Source organism: Eubalaena glacialis, chromosome 14 (assembly GCF_028564815.1).
Source record: "Eubalaena glacialis isolate mEubGla1 chromosome 14, mEubGla1.1.hap2.+ XY, whole genome shotgun sequence".
Classification (NCBI taxonomy): domain Eukaryota; kingdom Metazoa; phylum Chordata; class Mammalia; order Artiodactyla; family Balaenidae; genus Eubalaena; species Eubalaena glacialis.
The window spans coordinates 31,856,944-31,875,794 of record NC_083729.1 but is presented as its reverse complement, the minus strand read 5'-3'; the positions used below and the strand labels follow the sequence as shown (position 1 = coordinate 31,875,794).

General features: G+C 38.9%; 1 protein-coding gene and 1 non-coding gene across 3 annotated transcripts; both read left to right on the top strand.

The window, feature by feature from the left end:
* The first annotated feature begins 9,349 nt into the window (after nucleotides 1-9,349).
* TRNAE-UUC (transfer RNA glutamic acid (anticodon UUC)) lies at nucleotides 9,350-9,422 on the top strand. The gene has a single exon. It is a non-coding gene; the product is annotated as a tRNA-Glu (tRNA).
* Nucleotides 9,423-11,776: 2,354 nt separating this feature from the next.
* SRSF7 (serine and arginine rich splicing factor 7) lies at nucleotides 11,777-17,220 on the top strand. Of its 2 annotated transcripts, none has more exons than XM_061210547.1 (8): nucleotides 11,777-11,920; nucleotides 12,948-13,128; nucleotides 13,400-13,576; nucleotides 14,448-14,522; nucleotides 14,613-14,714; nucleotides 15,957-16,010; nucleotides 16,536-16,571; nucleotides 16,952-17,220. In XM_061210547.1, the coding sequence occupies exons 1-8, from the start codon at nucleotides 11,893-11,895 to the stop codon at nucleotides 17,004-17,006; spliced, it is 708 nt and encodes a 235-aa protein (XP_061066530.1). In that variant the 5' UTR covers nucleotides 11,777-11,892; the 3' UTR covers nucleotides 17,007-17,220. The 2 variants fall into 2 exon arrangements, with proteins under 2 accessions (XP_061066530.1, XP_061066529.1); XM_061210546.1 differs by having other exon boundaries at nucleotides 14,613-14,723.
* The last annotated feature ends 1,631 nt before the right edge of the window (nucleotides 17,221-18,851 follow it).

Here is an 18,851-nt window from a genome sequence, read left to right as displayed (position 1 = left end):
TGAAAAATAATATAAAAAAGAATGTATATATTTTTATATATGTATAACTGAATCACTCTGCTGTACAGCAGAAATTAACACAATATTGTAAATCAACTATACTTCAATTTTAAAAACTTTGAAAACAAGAAAGAAAAAGCTAAACTTGTAGCAACAGAGGGTAGAATGGTGGTTACCAGAGGATGGGAGGTAGGGGAATTGGAGAAATGTTGTTTAAGAGTATAAACTTGCAACTGGTAGATAAATAAATCCTGGAGATCTAATGCACAGCATAATGATTAGAGTCAACAATATTGTATTATAAACTTCAAGGTGTCTGAGAGACTAGATCTTAATTGTTCTCACCACAAAATAGGAATGATAATTATGTGACATGATAGACATGTTAGCTAACACTACAGTGGTAATCACACTGCAATATGTAAATATATCAAATCAACTTATAAATCTTAAACTTATACAATGTTATATGTCAATTACTTATCAATTAAAAATGTAAGCTTCTGAAAAAAACTATAAGAGTCTGGAAAATTTAACAGTGAACACAAATAACTGAAGTCCTTAATATGGTAAGAGTTCCTATGAATCAATAAGATAGAGGAAACACTCCAACAGAAAAATCAGCAAGCGATATAAACAAAATGCCAGTGAGCATAATGTTCAATCTCACTGTAAATCAACAAAATACAAATGAAAAAAATATCCATTAAAAAATCAAACTTGGCAGATAAAAAATTTATAACATCCAATATTAATGAAGGTGCAGAGAACCAAATATCCTTGTGTGTTACTTGGTGGGTGTATAAATGGCTATAACCCTTTTGGAGAGCTGCTTGGCAACATGTTTTAAAGCTTTTATATTTTTTTATACTCTTTGATCCAGTAATTTCACTTATGGAATTATTCTAAAGAAATAATCAGGGATATGCATTTATACAAGTTGTATACACTTCAGCATTATTTATAATATAAAAAAATGAAAACAATCTAAATTTCTTACAACAAAGGATACCCATACAATGGAATACTATGCAAATATTATAAGGTTGTAGAATATTTAATGACTTGGAAAATTGTTTATGGTATAATATACCATATTAGTCAGGGTTCTCCAGAGAAACAAAACCAATACCAAATATCTGGCAGCACAGTAAACATATAAAGGCCATATATGACAAACCCACAGCAAGCATCATACTCAATGGTGAAAAGCTGAAAGCATTTCCTCTAAGATCAGGAACAAGACAAGGATGCCCATTCTTGCCACTTTTACTCAACATAGTTTTGGAAGTCCTAGCCACAGCAATCAGAGAAGAAAAAGAAATAAAAGGAATCCAAATTGGAAAGGAAGAAGTCAAACTGTCACTGTTTGCAGATGACATAATACTATACATAGAAAATCCTAAAGATGCCACCAGAAAACTACTAAATCTCATCAATGAATTCAGTAAAGTTGCAGGATGCAAAATTAATATACAGAAATCTGCTGCATTTCTAAACAGTAACAATGAACTATCAGAAAGAGAAATTAAGAAAACAATCCCATTTACCATTGCATCAAGAAGAATAAAATATCTAGGAATAAACCTACCTAAGGAGGTAAAAGACCTGTATTCAGAAAACTAGAAGACATTGATGAAATAAGTTGAAGACGACACAAACTGATGGTAAGATATACCATGTTCTTGGATTGGAAGAATTAATATTGTTAAAAATGACCATACTACCCAAGGCAATCCACAGATTCAATAGTATCCTTATCAAAATACCAGTGACACTTTTCACAGAACTGGAACAAATAATTTTAAAATTTGTATGGAAACATAAAAGACCCAAACAGCCAAAACAATCTTGAGAAAAAAGAACAGAGCTGGAAGAATCACACTCCCTGACTTCAGATTATACTACAAAGATACAGTCATCAAAACATTATGGTACTGGGACTTCCCTGGTGGTGCAGTGGTTAAGAATCGGCCTGCCAATGCAGGGGACACAGGTTTGAGCCGTGGTCCGGGAAGATCTCACATGCCACGGAGCAACTGAGCCCGTGCACCACAACTACTAAGCCTGCGCTCTAGAGCTCGCGAGCCACAACTACTGAGCCTGCGCTCTGGAGCCCATGAGCCACAACTACTGAACCCACGCACCTAGAGCCCGTGCTCCACAACAAGAGAAGCCACCGAAATGAGAAGCCCATGCACCACAACAAAGCGTAGACCCTGCTCACTGCAACTAGAGAAAGCCCACATGCAGCAATGAAGACCCAACACAGCCAAATAACAAACTAACTAAATTAATTAATTAATTAATTAAAAAAACCAAACCCAGGGACTTCCCTGGTGGTGCAGTGGTTGAGAATCTGTCTGCCAATGCAGAGGACACGGGTTCAAGCCCTGGTCTGGGAAGATCCCACATGCCGCGGAGCAACTAAGCCCATGTGCCACAACTACTGAGCCTGCGCTCTAGAGCCCACAAGCCACAACTACTGAGCCCATGTGCCACAACTACTGAAGCCCATGCACCTAGAGCCCATGTTCTGCAACAAGAGAAGCCACCGCAATGAGAAGCCCACGCACCGCAACGAAGAGTAGCTCCCGCTCGCTGCAACTAGAGAAAGCCCGCATGCAGCAACAAAGACCCAATGCAACCAAAAATAAATAAACAAACAAACAAAAAAACTCAAAGAAACCCAGTATGGTACTGGCACAAAAACAAACATATAGATCAGTGGAACAGAATAGAGAACCCAGAAATAATCCCATGCATTTATTGTCAATTAATCTATGACAAAGGAGGAAGACTATACAATGGAGAAAAAGCAGTCTCTTCAATAAGTGGTGCTGGGAAAACAGGACAGCTACATGTAAAAGTATGAAATTAGAACATTCTCTAACATCATATACAAAAAATAAACTCAAAATGGATTAAAGACCTACATGTAAGACCAGATACCATAAAATTGCTAGAGGAAAACAGGCAAATCTAGAAAAATCGTACAGATGAACCTGTTTGCAAGGCAGAAATAGAGACACAGACATAGAGAACAAACGTATGGACACCAAGGGGAGGAAGGGGGCTGGGATGAACTGGGAGATTGGGATTGACACATATACACTAATATGTATAAAATAGATAACTAATGAGAACCTGCTGTATAGCACAGGGAACGCTACTTAGTGCTCTGTGGTGACCTAAATGGGAAGGAAATCCAAAAAAGAGGGGATATATGTATACATATGGCTGATTCACTTCACTGTACAGTAGAAACTAACACAATATTGTAAAACAACTATAACCAAACTAAAAAAAAAAAACAAGAAGTGATCACACATACACACACACGAAAAAAAGAAACAAAATAGGCAGAACACGCTGACATAAATCGCAGCAGTATTTTTTTGGAGCCACCTCCTGGAGTAAAGGAAATAAAAGCAAAAATAAACAAATGGGACCTAATTAAACGTAAAAGCTTTTGCACAGCAAAGGAAACCACTGATAAAACTAAAAGACAACCTACTGAATGGGAGAAAATATCTGCAAGTGATATGACTGATAAGCGGTTAATATCCAACATATATTAACAGCTCATACAACTCAACATCAAAAAAACCAAACAACCCAATTTAAAAAATGGGCAGAAGACCTGAATAGACATTTTTCCAAAGAGGAAATGCAGATGGCCAGCAGTCACATGAAAAGATGCTCAACATTGCTAGTCATTGGGGAAATGCAAATCAAAATCACAACGAGATATCACCTCATATCTGTCAGAATGGCCATCATCAAAAAGAACACAAATAAGAAATATTGGCAAGGATGAGGAGAAAAGGGAACCCTGGTACATCATTGGTGCGAATGTAAATTGGTGCAGCCACTATGGAAAACAGTATGGCGGTTTCTCAAAAAACTAAAAACAGAACTACCATATGACCCAGCAATTCCACTCCTGGCTATATATTTGAAAAAAACAAAAACACTAATTCAAAAGATACATGCACCCCAATATTCAGAGCAGCACGATTTACAATTGCCAAGATATGGAAGCAACCTAAGTGTCCATCAACAGATGAATGGATAAAGAAGATGTGATGTGATACACACACACACACACACACACACACGCACACACACAATGGAATACTACTCAGCCAAAAAAGAATGAAATTTTGCCATTTGCAGCAACATGGATGGAGTTGGAGGGCATTATGCTAAGTGAAATAAGTCAGACAGAGAAAGACAAATACTGTATGCTATCACTTTTATGTGGAATCTAAAAAATAACAACAAACTAGTGAATATAACAAAAAAGAAGCAGATTCACAGACACAGAGAACAAACTAGTGGTTACCAGTGGGGTGAGAAAAGGGGGGAGGTATACAATAAACTACAAGGATATACTGTACAACATGGGGAATATACAATATAGTTTTACATTAACTATAAGTGAAGTTTAACCTTTAAAAATTGTGAATCACTATATTGTACATCTGTATCTTATATAATATTGTACATCAACTATACTTCAATTAAAAAATAATTTTAAAAATTCTAGGATAAAGTAGAGTTTTTGTTGTTGTTGCTTTAAATACCAACGGTGTCCTACAGAAAAACGGTAGTACATCTGTAGGTTTCACAGGCACATTTTTATAACATAAAACAAATGTTTCACTGCAACTCTCAGAGTTGATAAAAAGCCAAAACAAGTTACTTTTAGGGAGGCAGTGTGGCTCAAAAGAAAGCTCTATGGACTGAGAGAATCAGAGGTTCAGATTTGGATCTAAATAGCTGTATAACCTTGGGAAAATCATTTGTAAATATTAATTGATCAACAACCATGTGAAATAGTTTCTTAGTAGAATTCATTAATGCTACAAATATTACTGAGAAACTAGTACTCTATAGGCCACGCACAGTGCCAGACAGTAGGAATGCATCAGTGAGTAAAACAAAGTCTCTGCCCTTGTGGATCTCACACTGTGAGAGACTCTCACAGAATAAATGAAGAGGTCAGAGGTGAGAAGAGCTATGAAGGAAAATAAAGGTGAGTAAACTGTATAGAGAGTGTGGGAGAAGGGCATATTATAATGTTGAAGCACTATTACAAAAGTAATATATTTGCTTAAAAAAACACAAAATCTTCAAACAATACAGAAGACTACACTGTACAGTTAAACGATGAAGGCTCCTTTCTGTCTTCAACCAAATTCCACTTCCCAGAGGCAACCACGGTTAACAGTTTGGGAGTATACATATTAATGCTAGATTCTTCCCATATTAACTATCCTGTTTAATTTCCCCGTTACTACTTCCACTTAAGATATTTATATTTATTTATTTATATTTAAGATTACATTTAATTTTTTATTATAAGTAATACAGGTCATAACAGAAAAAAATTTAAAAATAACCAAACCTCATGTAAACTACATTCATGATACCACCCACCCACAGATAGCATCATTAAAACCTCCATTTTCTTCTGCGAAATCTTGAGCCTAGAATGACAAGTATAGTCACATGTTCCAATTAACACTACTAAACAGTGATTCTCAGTTCAAACTTGGAATTCTTCTGTCTCCAAGCCTCTCACTTTAAAAAGAAAAATTATAGAAAACTGTAAAATACAGAAAAATAAAACAAGAAAACTTAAATTACTTTTATTAATGATTTATTTTTACAAAACCAGAATTATTCTGTGCATGCACATTGTTTTGAAATCTGCTTTCCTACTTAACTATATACCATTAACATTTTTCTGACATTAAAGTCTTATACAATGTGGTTTTTAATGGCCATAATATATGTAACCAATTTATGTGCCATAACATTTAACCAATCCCTTTATGTTTGATTTTCAAGCTATTTCCAATTTCTGACATTATAAATAAGATCCTACCAACATTTTTGCATATAAAGCTTTATGCAGGGACTTCCCCGGTGGCGCAGTGGTTAAGAATCCGCCTGCCAATGCAGGGGACACGGGCTCAATCCCTGGTCGGGAAAGATCCCACATGCCGCGGAGCAACTAAGCCCGTGCGCCACAACTACTGAGCCCACGTGCCGCAACTACTGAAGCCCGTGCGCCTAGAGCCCGTGCTCTGCAAAAAGAGAAGCCATTGCAATGACAAGCCCGAGCAACGCAATGAAGAGTAGCCCCCACTCGCCGCGGCTAGAGAAAGCCCACACGCAGCAACGAAGACCCAATGCAACCAAAAATAAATAAATAAATAAAATTGATTCTAAAAAAAATCTTTATGCGTATCTATGATTAATTCTAGAATGAATTCTAGGAAATAAGATTGCTGGGCCAAAATATACGTACAATTTAATAATTTTAAAACATTGCCAAATTGACCCCCTCAAATGTATTATTTCACATTTCCATCAGTGTAAGTGCCAATTTCACTGCATTCCTGACGAAAATAGCATGTTGTGTTAATTTGCATTTTTGGTAAGGTTAGACATTTTTTCTTCTTTTTAAAATTTTCTTACTGTCTGATTTTTTCACAATTTTTTGGGGGTACAGTCATGCTTTGTTCTTTACTAGAGATTCTAGATTCTTGAATTTGGGGAACTAGATAGACCTGAAAAAATTTGGGGGATGGAGGGGACAAACTTTTTCTACCAAGAAAACACATGAGGGGCTTCCCTGGTGGTGCAGTGGTTGAGAATCTGCCTGCCAGTGCAGGGGACACGGGTTCGAGCCCTGGTCTAGGAAGATCCCACATGCCGCGGAGCAACCAAGCCCGTGAGCCACAATTACTGAGCCTGCGCGTCTGGAGCCTGTGCCCCGCAATAAGAGAGGTCGTGACAGTGAGAGGCCCGTGCACCGCGATGAAGAGTGGCCCCCGCCTGCCACAGCTAGAGAAAGCCCTCGCACAGAAATGAAGACCCAACACAACCATAAATAAATAAATAAATAAATAAATAAATTTAAAAAAAAAACGCACCTCATTTAAAAAAAAGAAAACACATGAGGACTTCCCTGGTGGTGCAGTGGTTAGGAGTCTACCTGCCAGTGCAGGGGACGCGGGTTCGAGCCCTGGTCCTGGAGGATCCCACATGCCGCGGAGCAACTGAGCCCGCGCGCCACAACTACTGAGCCTGCGTGCCTAGAGCTCGTGCTCCGCAGCAAGAGAAGCCGCCGCAATGAGAGGTCCGCGCACCGCAGCGGGGAGTGGCCCCCACTCACCGTAGCTAGAGAGAGCCCGCACGCAGCAACGAAGACCCAACGCAGCCAAAAATAAATAAATAAATAAATAAAATTAAAAAAAAAAAAAAAAGAAAACACATGAGATTAAAAAAAAAATTATCCTCAGCATCCTTTCATTTAAAAAAAATTGGGGGGAGGAGCATTTTACCAGAAAAAAAAAAAAAAGAAAGACATAGTCACAGAATAAAGGATGGTTTTTCCCAAGAAAGTGGTTGGCAATAGTTTATATTTTTCTGAGATGGGAGAAATTTTCATCGAAGTTCGGACAGACTGACAGTCTTGGTAGCAGGATTTGGGAACATTGCACTCATCATGCTGCAATTCTAGGTCTTAGTCTCATTTGAAAAATGAGGTGGTTAGACTAGTGATCTAACAAAAGTCCTCCTATCTCTGAATTTCAAGCCATTTCTTTCATATGCAGTTTTAACTTAATTATCTATTTGAGAGTTACAGTGTATGTATCCATTTGTCATAAGGTTTGAAGTAGATTTTATTTGCTTAAAAATTTTTTTTAAAGTTTGTTTTATTTTTTTGGGCACGCTGCTTTCGGGATCTTAGCTCCCCGACCAGGGATCGAACCCAGGCCCCCAGCAATGGAAGGACTGAGTCCTAACCACTGGACCGCCAGAGAATTCCCTATTTGTTTTTTTGGTTTTTTTTAAGTATACCTAATCTCATAGATATTAGCTTCCAAGACTAAATTTTGTAATAAAAGTGACAATTTCCACATTGCTCCTGAACACATATCTCCCTATTCCACAGGAAAATACCGTTGCACAGAACCCTGAAGAACGTTTCAGCATGTGATTTTGGGATTCCTGTTTCCCAAAGTTTTCATGAAGAAACTTTCTTTTTCTGAGTTTTTGCATTATATGTGTCAGATTATTTTTCTCTATGTGGACTGGGTCAAAGAAGAAAAGTGACAATTTCCCTTACTGAAGTCATTGAGTGAAGAGACAAAGACATCTTAGGAGTGGCCACTTAAGGCTGGTCACCACCACGTTCCAGAGTTTCTTCCCCAGCTTTGATGAAACTTCTATTTCGTCCATGCGCTGGATCCTATCAAATTTTTAGCAACTGACAAAGATTAGTCAAACTACTGCTACTCCTCCTCCTCCTCCTCCTAACATTTATTGAACACTCAGTGTGTGCTAGACACCGTGCAATGTTATATACTTGGTTTACCTCATCCTATCCTAACAACGACTCTCTGAAATAGGTACTATTATTAAACCCCATTTTGCAGATGAGGAAGCTGAAGTATCAGGAGATAAAAAACTTGGTCAAGAGTAGGCAGCTATTTAACCGTCCAACCCAACTCTGCCACACTCCATAAGCGTATGCTCTTCATCATTACACTATACCATTTCTCCTAAGAGAAGGATTTATGAACTAAAATTATTTTTATTGATTTACAATAGAAGATATTCATTTCCAGGGACTAGTAGCTCACTATCAAAACATCAAACAAAGTCAAGTCAATGGTCTTGCACAGTATTTCTCTAAGTACAGCTGAGAGGTGGTCAATAACAGAGGTTCGCTCCTTCCAAGATAGTGCTAAGTGCTAAACTCAAAGTCTAAGCTAGCCTAGCTCTCTCTAGTTAAGACACCAAGCTGACCAAGTCCCTTTCATGAATACTCTTCCTTTAGAGAAGGAACAAGTTTTAGGGCTTGATAACGTTACAGTTTCTCACTTTTTAATACAATCAGGCATTCCTCTGAAAGCCTCCCTCTTCCTGGATTGCTTTACATGCTTAAACCATCCATTTAGGTAATATTTGTATCAGTGGGTCACTCTTGCATCACAATTTTCCCTAGTTTACTCCTTGCAGTTGGTCAAAGCACTGGTGCTCTGTAACTGTTGCTCCCCTCTTCCTCCCATATACTTCAGTACTGATTGCAGTCCAGTACTTGGCTAATGAGAAGTTAATTTCTTTATACAATATGAAAGACTTATAAACATGCCTCTAATAATTTTTCCTTCCCAGAATTTAAAAGTATTCTAGAGGGAATAGAAGAGTATGAAATGTTGAAACAAGAAAGTTGTGGTTGAACATAGTTGTTTGGATTGACCTACAGTACAAACATACACAGAACATACATAAATACATATTAAAAGACTAGTGTTGGGGGAATTCCCGGGTAGTCCAGTGGTTAGGACGCCGCACTTTCACTGCTGAGGGCCCAGGTTCAATCCCTGGTTGGGGAACTAAGATCCCGGAAGCCCTGAGGCAAAAAAACAAAACAAAACAAAACTACTGCTGGTAATACTATTCTAATATAAAGACTATTTTTTATACTAAAAACTAATACATGTGCAAAAGGTCTAAACTTGTTTTTCTTGTTTTAAAGTTTTCACATCCAAGCTAAAATGGAGACAATGACTTAAAAGTGAAACTAAAAATAAAGTAAGATAAAATGTGAATATTTCTTTAATGCTTCTCTGGAAATAGTGAATCTAGGAAATGCAGATAAAATTTGAAAGCTGCAGCTTTCAAAAGAATTACCCCTCCCTTCATAAACTAATAATATTATCAATATTTAACAACAGAAACTTAAGAATTATTCAATGGATATTAGGAAATATTAGGATATTTGTTGAATTGAATTAAGTAACTTTCACATTCAAACTGAATCTGGAAATGTGACATTAATTTAACCCAGAATTCTAGAGGCAGAAATTTATGTATGTGAAACTGATTTCAAAAGAATCAGCAGGAATACAGGAACTCTGTACAAAAAAAATCTCCCTGATTGGATTGACATTTAGTGAAAAGAACTGGTTACATGTTCTTAGAGAAAGGGTTTTCAGTATAACAGTGTACGAAAGTAGTATACAGTACTATTATTTTTTCATGGCAACATGGTTAGTAAAGCCCAGCCTAGAACCCGCCCTCCTTTAATGAGAGAGAAATAATACTTAGGTACAGAGGCAGGCAAACCAGTCGAGGTTTACCCTTTTCCCCTTAATATGTTGAAATCAGTTTGTAGTAAGTTGGACAATTGCTTTTCTTATTGTTTACACTATTATTTGCTTAAAAATTCTCTTTTGTACAATAGACTTTGTATTCAGAGCCAAAAAATATTTATTGAGGCCTATGAGGAGGTATGCGGTATAATAAGCACTACCTTTTAATAAGTTACCTACACTTTGTACCTATGCTCTTTCTATATAAAGAATATATAAAGGAGTATATAAAAGATCTTTATTCTTTAATCCTTTTAAGAAAAACTCTGTTAAGCAGATAACAACAAAAAATAAATAAGGGAGAACAAATATAACAGACTATAAACTTCTATTTTCTTACTAGAGGTCTTCTTGAAATAGACCAATTTCTTCCATAATTTGAAAAATTATGGAAAAAAATATAAATTCGCAGCATTACTCTGACAGAATTCATACTTTACCTGAATACATGCTTATTTAACTAAGCCCCCTTTCTCCTATACTCTGTATCCCACACTTATACATACCAAGTGAAGTTACAGCAGATGAAAAAAATAAAAATACAAATACCTAAGAATTTCCTCTTGTTTTGTGGAATATTTCCAACTCGTGTATTCCAAGTATTTATAGTGTAATGTCTTTTTTTTTTAATGGATGGTAAAAAAAGAAGTTAAATCTGTATTTATAGAGTTGGTACCTGGCAAATACATTGTATAAAGTTGAAACTGGATTTTTAAGCGATTCTAACAAAGAAAAGATTTTCATTTATTGAATATATAGAGTGGCTGAGCAGCAAGGCTGCTACTCAGAGACGACTTAAGAAAGTCCTCGTCCTCAGGATCTGAGTATTAGTGGACGAGATGTGGTACTACAATACAAAGCAGAGAGCACTAGAAAGGAACCACAAATACTCTGCTTCAAATGCAAATAATTTCAGAATTGCCACTACCAAAATGATTTAAGGATTTAGGGCAATATAACAGGGGGAAAAAACACCCTCTATTCCTTTGTCCTCCTGACTCCAAGAACTCGGACCGTGTTGCTGAACACTGATGGCTGGTTCTGAAGTGGCTGGATGGTCGATGCAGGGCGGGCGGTCCCTTGAGGGCGTCACCCCTTTTGAGGCCTGTGGTGCAGAGACCACTACTCACAACGGCGGGGTTCATGGAGTTCTCACCCTGGCCAAACTCCCGATTACCTCTGACGAGCCCCGAAGATCAATGAGTAGCAGTCTAGGCCAGGTCCCCCAGCAGAAAGGCGGCGACGGCTGCAACATCAGCGGTTAAATTTTACAGCCTTTCATAAGCCCGGTCTCGTGCACCTGTAGTAAGAATACCAGGGCTGAGGGTTTCTAGATTGGTGAAAACGAAAGCGTGGCCGGAGAAGGGAGGAAAATAAGGAGGACACAGGGAAAGGGAAGGGGGCGGGTTTACAGGCGAGCCATTGGCGTTGCCATGGGAACGTATCCCTCCGCCAGTGATTCGCGTCTTAGCCTTTTCAGTTCCCTCCGCGCCGCTTCTCGGCTGTTTCCGCCCAGCTTCTTTGTGCCGCGCAGAACGTCAAGACGACGCATGCGCAAAGAAACCCAGCCGCCGCATATATAAGCGCGACCCCAGGCTTTTTCTCGTAGTGCTGCCGGGACCGTTGGCGAGTGTGGCTACGGTGTAGGTTTTGTAGTAATCGATTTCTGGGCGCTGCGAGCTGAAAGAGCCGAGCTCGCAGGCCAGTCATCATGTCGCGTTACGGGCGGTACGGAGGAGGTAAGAGGGTAGGGGACAGTGAGGGACGTTGCTGTGGGTGTAGTGAGTCTTTAGAGCCGTGAGGTTGGCGCGGCGGCTGGGAGACGGTTATTCCGCGTGCGTAATGGCGGCTTCGGCGTACACCATACGAAGCCAGAGACGGCAGGGGCGGGGTATCGAAGGAGGACAGGAGGTAGCTGGGGTAGGTCTGTGCCGGGGTTGATATCAGTTCTTGGGCATTTTCGTCTCCCGCCCAGCCCTCGATCCCTGTTTCGTTGTTGCCCTTCTTCGAGCCGCCCGCCCGTTCCCCACGCCCCCCCGCCCTCGGCTGCCATTTTGCGCACATTGACGACCATGGTGGCGCATTTCTTTGGCGCTTTCCCGCCACTTTGGCGGACAGATGTGGTCGCAGCCGTAAAAGGAGTGAATTTAAGACTGAACAAAACTGTGGCAGTTTCGTGCTGCGCGTTCTCGTCAGTCGGTCGGACTCCTGAGTGGGAGTGGAGACATAACACGATCTTTAGGTCTGGCGGCTGGTGTCTTTTTCTCTTGTAGTTTTTTCGAGCGCGATTTATGCTCTGGGGCGGGGGACCTGGAGTCGTGGGCGAGCCTGCGCCTGGGGCGGTTGCCGCGGACGATGAGAGCCGGCGCAGACCCGCTCTCCCGGTCCGGCTTCCGCCGGGGCCAGCTCGCCGCCGACGCCGCTGCCGCTGCCGGCCCGCGCGCGCTCCTAGCGCGCCTGGGCCGGCCGGGCCTCGGGGGCGGGACCGGGGCGGATCCCGCCCCACGCCTCGGAGTGTCCTACCACGCGGCTGTGCTTGTGTTTTGGAGGTTCCCCTCCACCCCCCCTTTTGAACGTTAAGAACTTTGTCGTACGCTTAGTTTTTCAGAAATGTACGGACTTTGTTGGTTTTAAGGCTAAAGTCAATCCTTGAGAGAGCGTTAAACATGCTTTGCAGTCTTAAGGATGGACTCTTTTAAGGCAAAGAATTCAAACTTAAGCCAGTTTTTTCATAACATGCATTCTTCTATTTGCGTTTTTAAACAGAAACCAAGGTGTATGTTGGTAACCTGGGAACTGGTGCTGGCAAAGGAGAGTTAGAAAGGGCTTTCAGTTATTATGGTCCCTTAAGAACTGTGTGGATTGCCAGAAATCCTCCGGGATTTGCCTTTGTGGAATTTGAAGACCCTAGAGATGCAGAAGATGCAGTGCGAGGCCTGGATGGGAAGTAAGTAACATGTCGGTTTTGAAAGTTAAGTGTTCGTGAGAATATTCCTGTGCGAAGCTTGGATTCTGTTGTCTGGAGGAGATTTTAAATAAATAGGTAGTAATTTTATGAAGACAGGAGCTGGGGAACAAAGGTGGAGTTTGAAAGGCTTCTAAAGGTATAGCTGAAGCTTGTGAGGGTAAAGAAAGAGTGGTTGGAAAGTTCTAAATATAGGAGTCACGTGTTTGTTTGTTTTTTAAAGCATTAGAATTTCATTGTTTTTCTTTTATAGAGTGATTTGTGGTTCCCGAGTGAGAGTTGAACTATCAACAGGCATGCCTCGGAGATCTCGTTTTGATAGACCACCTGCCCGACGTCCCTTTGATCCCAATGATAGATGCTATGAGTGTGGCGAAAAGGGACATTATGCTTATGATTGTCATCGCTATAGCCGTCGAAGAAGAAGCAGGTATTTATTTTAATAAAGGAGTGGTTGGTGTACTGGTTAATCAAGTTAATTTTCTTATTAGCAAGGCAGAAACTAGTATTTTTCTATAAACTTGAATGTTAATTGTACAGGTGTATTTTACAGTTTTTGTTTAATTAAATGTTAATGTATTAATAATCAACCTGGTCAAAACCTTTCAGGTTTCTTCGTTTGAGTCAGTCGCCTTGATTCAGAATGTCACGAGCCTTATGATATCATGCTGAGGCGCCTTGCAAATCCGACAATTAAGATCCTCCTAGACCTTGAGGTGATCAGCATAAGAGGCCAGATCCCCTCGAGTCATCTACACCTAGCTTCACCTTATTCTTTAAAGGGCAGAAAATTTGAGACGGTGATCGCCGTAACAGTAAATTTGGCTTACAATTGGGGCCCCCTCCGGTTTAGAAAGAGGAACACCAGATTGACCACATTCCCAACTAGAAAAATCTTCTTGCGTCAATCAAGCCTCACCTGGCTCATTTGGCTGTCAGTTTGATCGTCGTTAGATTGAAGAAAACATCTAGATGCAGCGATCGGCTATAGATACTTCTAGATCGTCTAGATCTACTAGACCATGGGCCAAAGAGGGTCGACCTGCAAACTTGCAAGGTTTATTTTAAATACACCTTACAGTGTTTTATATTATGTAATTCTAAGATGTAATTGAGCTTTTAACAAATCTTTTTTTAGGTAGTTTAAAAAAAAAAAAAAAAGACAACTAATAGGCCCAGAGTTTATTTCCAAATGAGACACTAAGTTTAAATAGTTTTGAGATTTGATTTCAGCAGAGACACACGAACTCTAAAAAGGAGTTGCCATCTAACATTTTGCTTTTTTCTGACTTGAAAAATAGGTCACGGTCTAGATCACATTCAAGATCCAGAGGTAGGCGATACTCTCGCTCTCGCAGCAGGAGCAGGGGAAGGAGGTGAGAGATGTTGCTTAATTCAAGTTTTAACAAGAAATAAAAAAAACTTTAATTGGAAGTGGACTTAAGCAACTTTGATTTAATTTTTAGGTCAAGATCAGCATCTCCTCGGCGATCAAGATCTGTGTCTCTTCGTAGATCAAGATCAGCTTCACTCAGACGATCTAGGTCTGGTTCTATAAAAGGATCGAGGTATTTCCAGTATGTAGCACCTTTTTTTCCCCTTATTTGTATTTGGATTGTCACGTCTTAATGACAGCAGTGGAGTATCTTAAGGACCTAATTGACATGGAATGCTTCAGGAAAACGTTGAATGTGTACACGTCAAGATGAAGAAAAGCCCAACTAAAGATTTTAAGGGCTGTTACAGAGGTGATAGAGGAGGGTCCAAAGCACAAATCCTCAAATCATTCCAGTGAACACTCTGGGTAAACATGTTGGAAACTTTTCTGGAGTCAGCTTATATCTGTTGTATAGGTAAATGATAATAGCACTAAAAGATGATAGTTGCCTGATCCCTGGTAAGAAACCCATTAGAACCAGGAGGAGATTTATTTAGAGTTAGAAGCAAGTTAAAACAAGTTTCTCTTTGGAATGATGGTGGTGAGTTTGAGACCATGGAAAGTTTGTTTAGGGTAACATACACATGGATGAACATGGCCTGTTTAACCAGATACTTGGGTTAGACACTGAAATTTAAAAAGTTGAAAATCAAATTAGGCACCTCCGCATTTTTTACTTCCTTTGTAGAAGACCTTAAAAGGTGATGGAAATGGATAAAATTCTAGATAATAAGTTGATAGTGCTACTCATGTGTCAGTGGTAGGGAATGCTACTGGGAATTACTACTATTCAGTAATAGCACAGTCTTTATAAATGCAGGGATTCAAAAACCTGTGGTCCAATTGAAAAATATCTGGACTCTATAGATAAATGCATTTAGCTTGGTTGCAGGACCTCAAGATGTGTATGTCGGCCTGATTTGGTTTGTGTGACAAATGGATGGTCCCTGAACCATGACAGTTTGTTGATGATCCAAGAACAAAGCCTTACCCAGTCATGGCTTTTCACTGAGCTTACCACCTGAAGAAATGGTTTCAGTTCAGGGGGTTGCTTTGATTCTTTTAAGATAAAATACCAGTTTTCTCAAATGAACACCATATTTTTTTTGGATACTGTACACTGTTTAAGAATATACCTCTGTACAGGAACTGTGACAACCCAACTCATGATAGGTAATTGAAAAGGTGGTTCTTTATTTGATAACAGAACTTTTCGAAAGCAATTACTTGTCCAGTCTTGGACTGATACATGGCATCTTACTCTGTTTTAGCCACTTTATTCCTAGCCTACCTAATAAGGTACTCAGTAGGTGTTGAAGGAAATTATTCCTATGGACTAATTGGTATAATTGTATTTCTGTTTTTTGTTAAGATCCCGGTCCAGGTCGAGATCAAGATCCAGGTCTCTTTCACGACCAAGAAGCAGGTAGGGTAAAAATCTCATTGATGCTCTTCTAGTTACATGGCACCAATATCCAAAGTGTTTTTGAATTGCTGAAATTTCAAGTGTTAGCTGTAAGCTTAGGTGTTGAGTAGGAATACAATACCTTAGTAATAAACCAGACTTTAGAATTTCATTTATACATGGCCTGTTCTGGCTGACTTCCTGGACAAGGGTGTGTCAAGCTACAGTGAAAAAGAAGTTGGTGAATTTGGGGTTATAGTAAGACCTGTGTTAGAATCGATAGATGCATGGAGAAGTATTCTGAGTTCATTGTGCTTAAAGTAGAGTGTAAAAGGTTATTTGTGATAAAATAAAGCAGTTCACTTATATTATGAAGAACAGGTGTTATAAGATTAGCTTTTGTTAGTGAAAAATTGGTAGGTTTGTTTTCAGTTTAAATGCAGGACAGTTCAAGGTCAAGACAGTTTTGGGGGTTCATTTCGTGGTATTGTGACTTAAGGGGTTGGATAGTACGTTTTCTTAATAGAATTTCTCATGTTTTGACAGCCGATCGAAGTCCAGATCTCCATCTCCAAAAAGAAGGTAAGCTAAATAATTTGTTGCCAGATCTTAACTGTCAAGTGTGGCCTCTGCAGAATTTGTTTGCTTACTGCCTACTTTCCGGGCTTTGAGCTCTTTGGAGAATTGGTGCTATATATTAAAATACTATATGCAGAGTTCATTAGGTGATCCCCCCAAAAAAAAAATCCCCAAAATTCAAGCAGTTGTTCTCTTTAACTAAATTTTGTAATATTAGTGAAGAGGCTATTAAGCCTTACATAATTTTTTAGACTTTTGCTGTAGGAATTTACTACCTTTGGCCACCTTTGAATTTATTGAAACTTGAGTTTTGCCCTGACATATATGCAAGAAGAGTTTCAGTAGACACTAATTGGTTCCAAACCTAATGTTTTTCTTTTTAGTCGTTCCCCATCAGGAAGTCCGCGAAGAAGTGCAAGTCCTGAAAGAGTGGACTGAAGTTCTCAAGTTCACCTTTTAGGGAAAAGTTATTTTGTTTACATTATTATAAGGGATTTGTGATGTCTGTAAAGTGTAACTTAGGGAAGGGTAATTCAACCATCTAATCAAAACGGATCTGGACTATTACTCTGTAAATTCACAGCAGTAAGGTAATATAAATTTTTGTTGAATGTATTAACATCCTATGGTCTGAAAATGTGGGTTTTTATTTGGCACATTTAAAATAAAAAATGTTTCTAATTAGATTTTTGATTTGTGTTCAGTATTAATGCTCCTCAGTTTGGTAGGCTTCAGGAGTCAACCTTGGTATTAACCATATTCATACAGATCTGCATTCAAAGTTTAATGGTGTTATTTAAGTCTTGAACATCATTGAATAGTATATATACACTTGGAAGATTCCTTTCTACGCTTAGAGTTTTGGGTAAGATGGTAAGAACTCGAGTGAGTCCCCCTTAGTAGCATGAATGCATCATGACAAGTCCCTAAATTATGGAGTTGGCGTTATTAGATGTTGTCAGGCTAATGATCTCTTCTGTCAGGCTGTAGGGACCACTGACTTGCTATAAAGTGAGCGCAACAGGAACTGAGCAAGAGTAGCTGGACTTAATGCTGGAGAAACTGAATTTTCTGAAGCCTATTTAAGTATAATAACTAATTGAGGTTTTCAGCCTATTAGATAGAATGGTGTCAAATTAGAGTTCTCCATTCTAGGAAGTTATACTCAATGTTCTTTTGTTTCTTTGTTTTCAAACATTAACCAATTTTATGCCAAAATTTTTGCATGTTTGAAGAATTGTCTGAATTTGGGACAAAACATCTTCATGTAAACCAGCTTTGCAAAATTTTCCAGCCCAGATATTCTCCTCTGTCTCTTCAAATGGATTGCCTTATTCTGAGCAGAGATCTGTTAATTCCCAAGTTAGGTTTTTCAGTTCCCGAACACCAACATACTTTATCTTATTTTGCCAGGCTGGTGCAAAGTAATTAAAGATGTCAATCAGAAATGTTAAAAAGACTAGTTTTGTAAATCCAACCTATATTTAGCAACACCTCATGTAGTTATTTTTTGGTAGCATCTGGTAAACTTTAGAATGTTAGAGCCAGTAGATTCTTTATTTGGACTTCAAATATCTTAAGTATCGTAGGGCAGTAACAATTTTGAGTTTTCTGGTCAAGCTTTTGGTGCAAAAAAATTTAGTGCTGGTGGCACAGCTGTCTGCCCTTGTTTTTTATGCTTTTAAACAGAGTTATTGGATAACTTTACAATTTGGGAACACTGATCTGCCTCAAATTTATTTACTGGTCTGAATGATCATTAGTATGTTGGAAGTTTGGATGTTCTGTTTTTGGAATTTTGACAACTGGCTGCGTTTTATGGTTGGTATAAAGCTATGTGTGTAATCAGCAGGCTTATTTGTTGCACTTGGTCAGCTTTAATTGTTCTGTATTATATAAAGATAAGATTACTCAACAATAAATCTGCAGAGAATAAACAGTCCTGATATTCAATTTTTGGAAGTGGGAGTTCTGAGCCAAGAGTAGGAAACATCCTGTAGCTTTGGGATGGATTACTAGCAGCATCCTAGAGATTAGTGTGAAAGGGTAAAAATGATATGGAGGAGGGATTAGGGGCAAAAATGATTTTAAGAAACAAGCACAGAAAATTCTATTTACCCTTATGGGAAAGGGAATACTGGGTGTATATAGACCAACACCTTTTGTACCCTTGACTGCAACTCTGTACCCCTGTGTTTAGTATACATCTTAAAATGATACATTGGTTTAGTGCACCTTTTTTTTGTTTAGAGGTTGGGACTGCTAAATTGATTGTGATTGACT

Bases quoted from the DNA above. Each gene is read 5' to 3' on its own strand.
- SRSF7 (XM_061210546.1), top strand. From the start codon at position 11,893: ATGTCGCGTTACGGGCGGTACGGAGGAG. The intron at 11,921-12,947 runs GTAAGAGGGTAG...GTTTTTAAACAG, and splicing joins TTACGGGCGGTACGGAGGAG to AAACCAAGGTGTATGTTGGT. The intron at 14,724-15,956 runs GTATGTAGCACC...TTTTTTGTTAAG, and splicing joins AAAGGATCGAGGTATTTCCA to ATCCCGGTCCAGGTCGAGAT.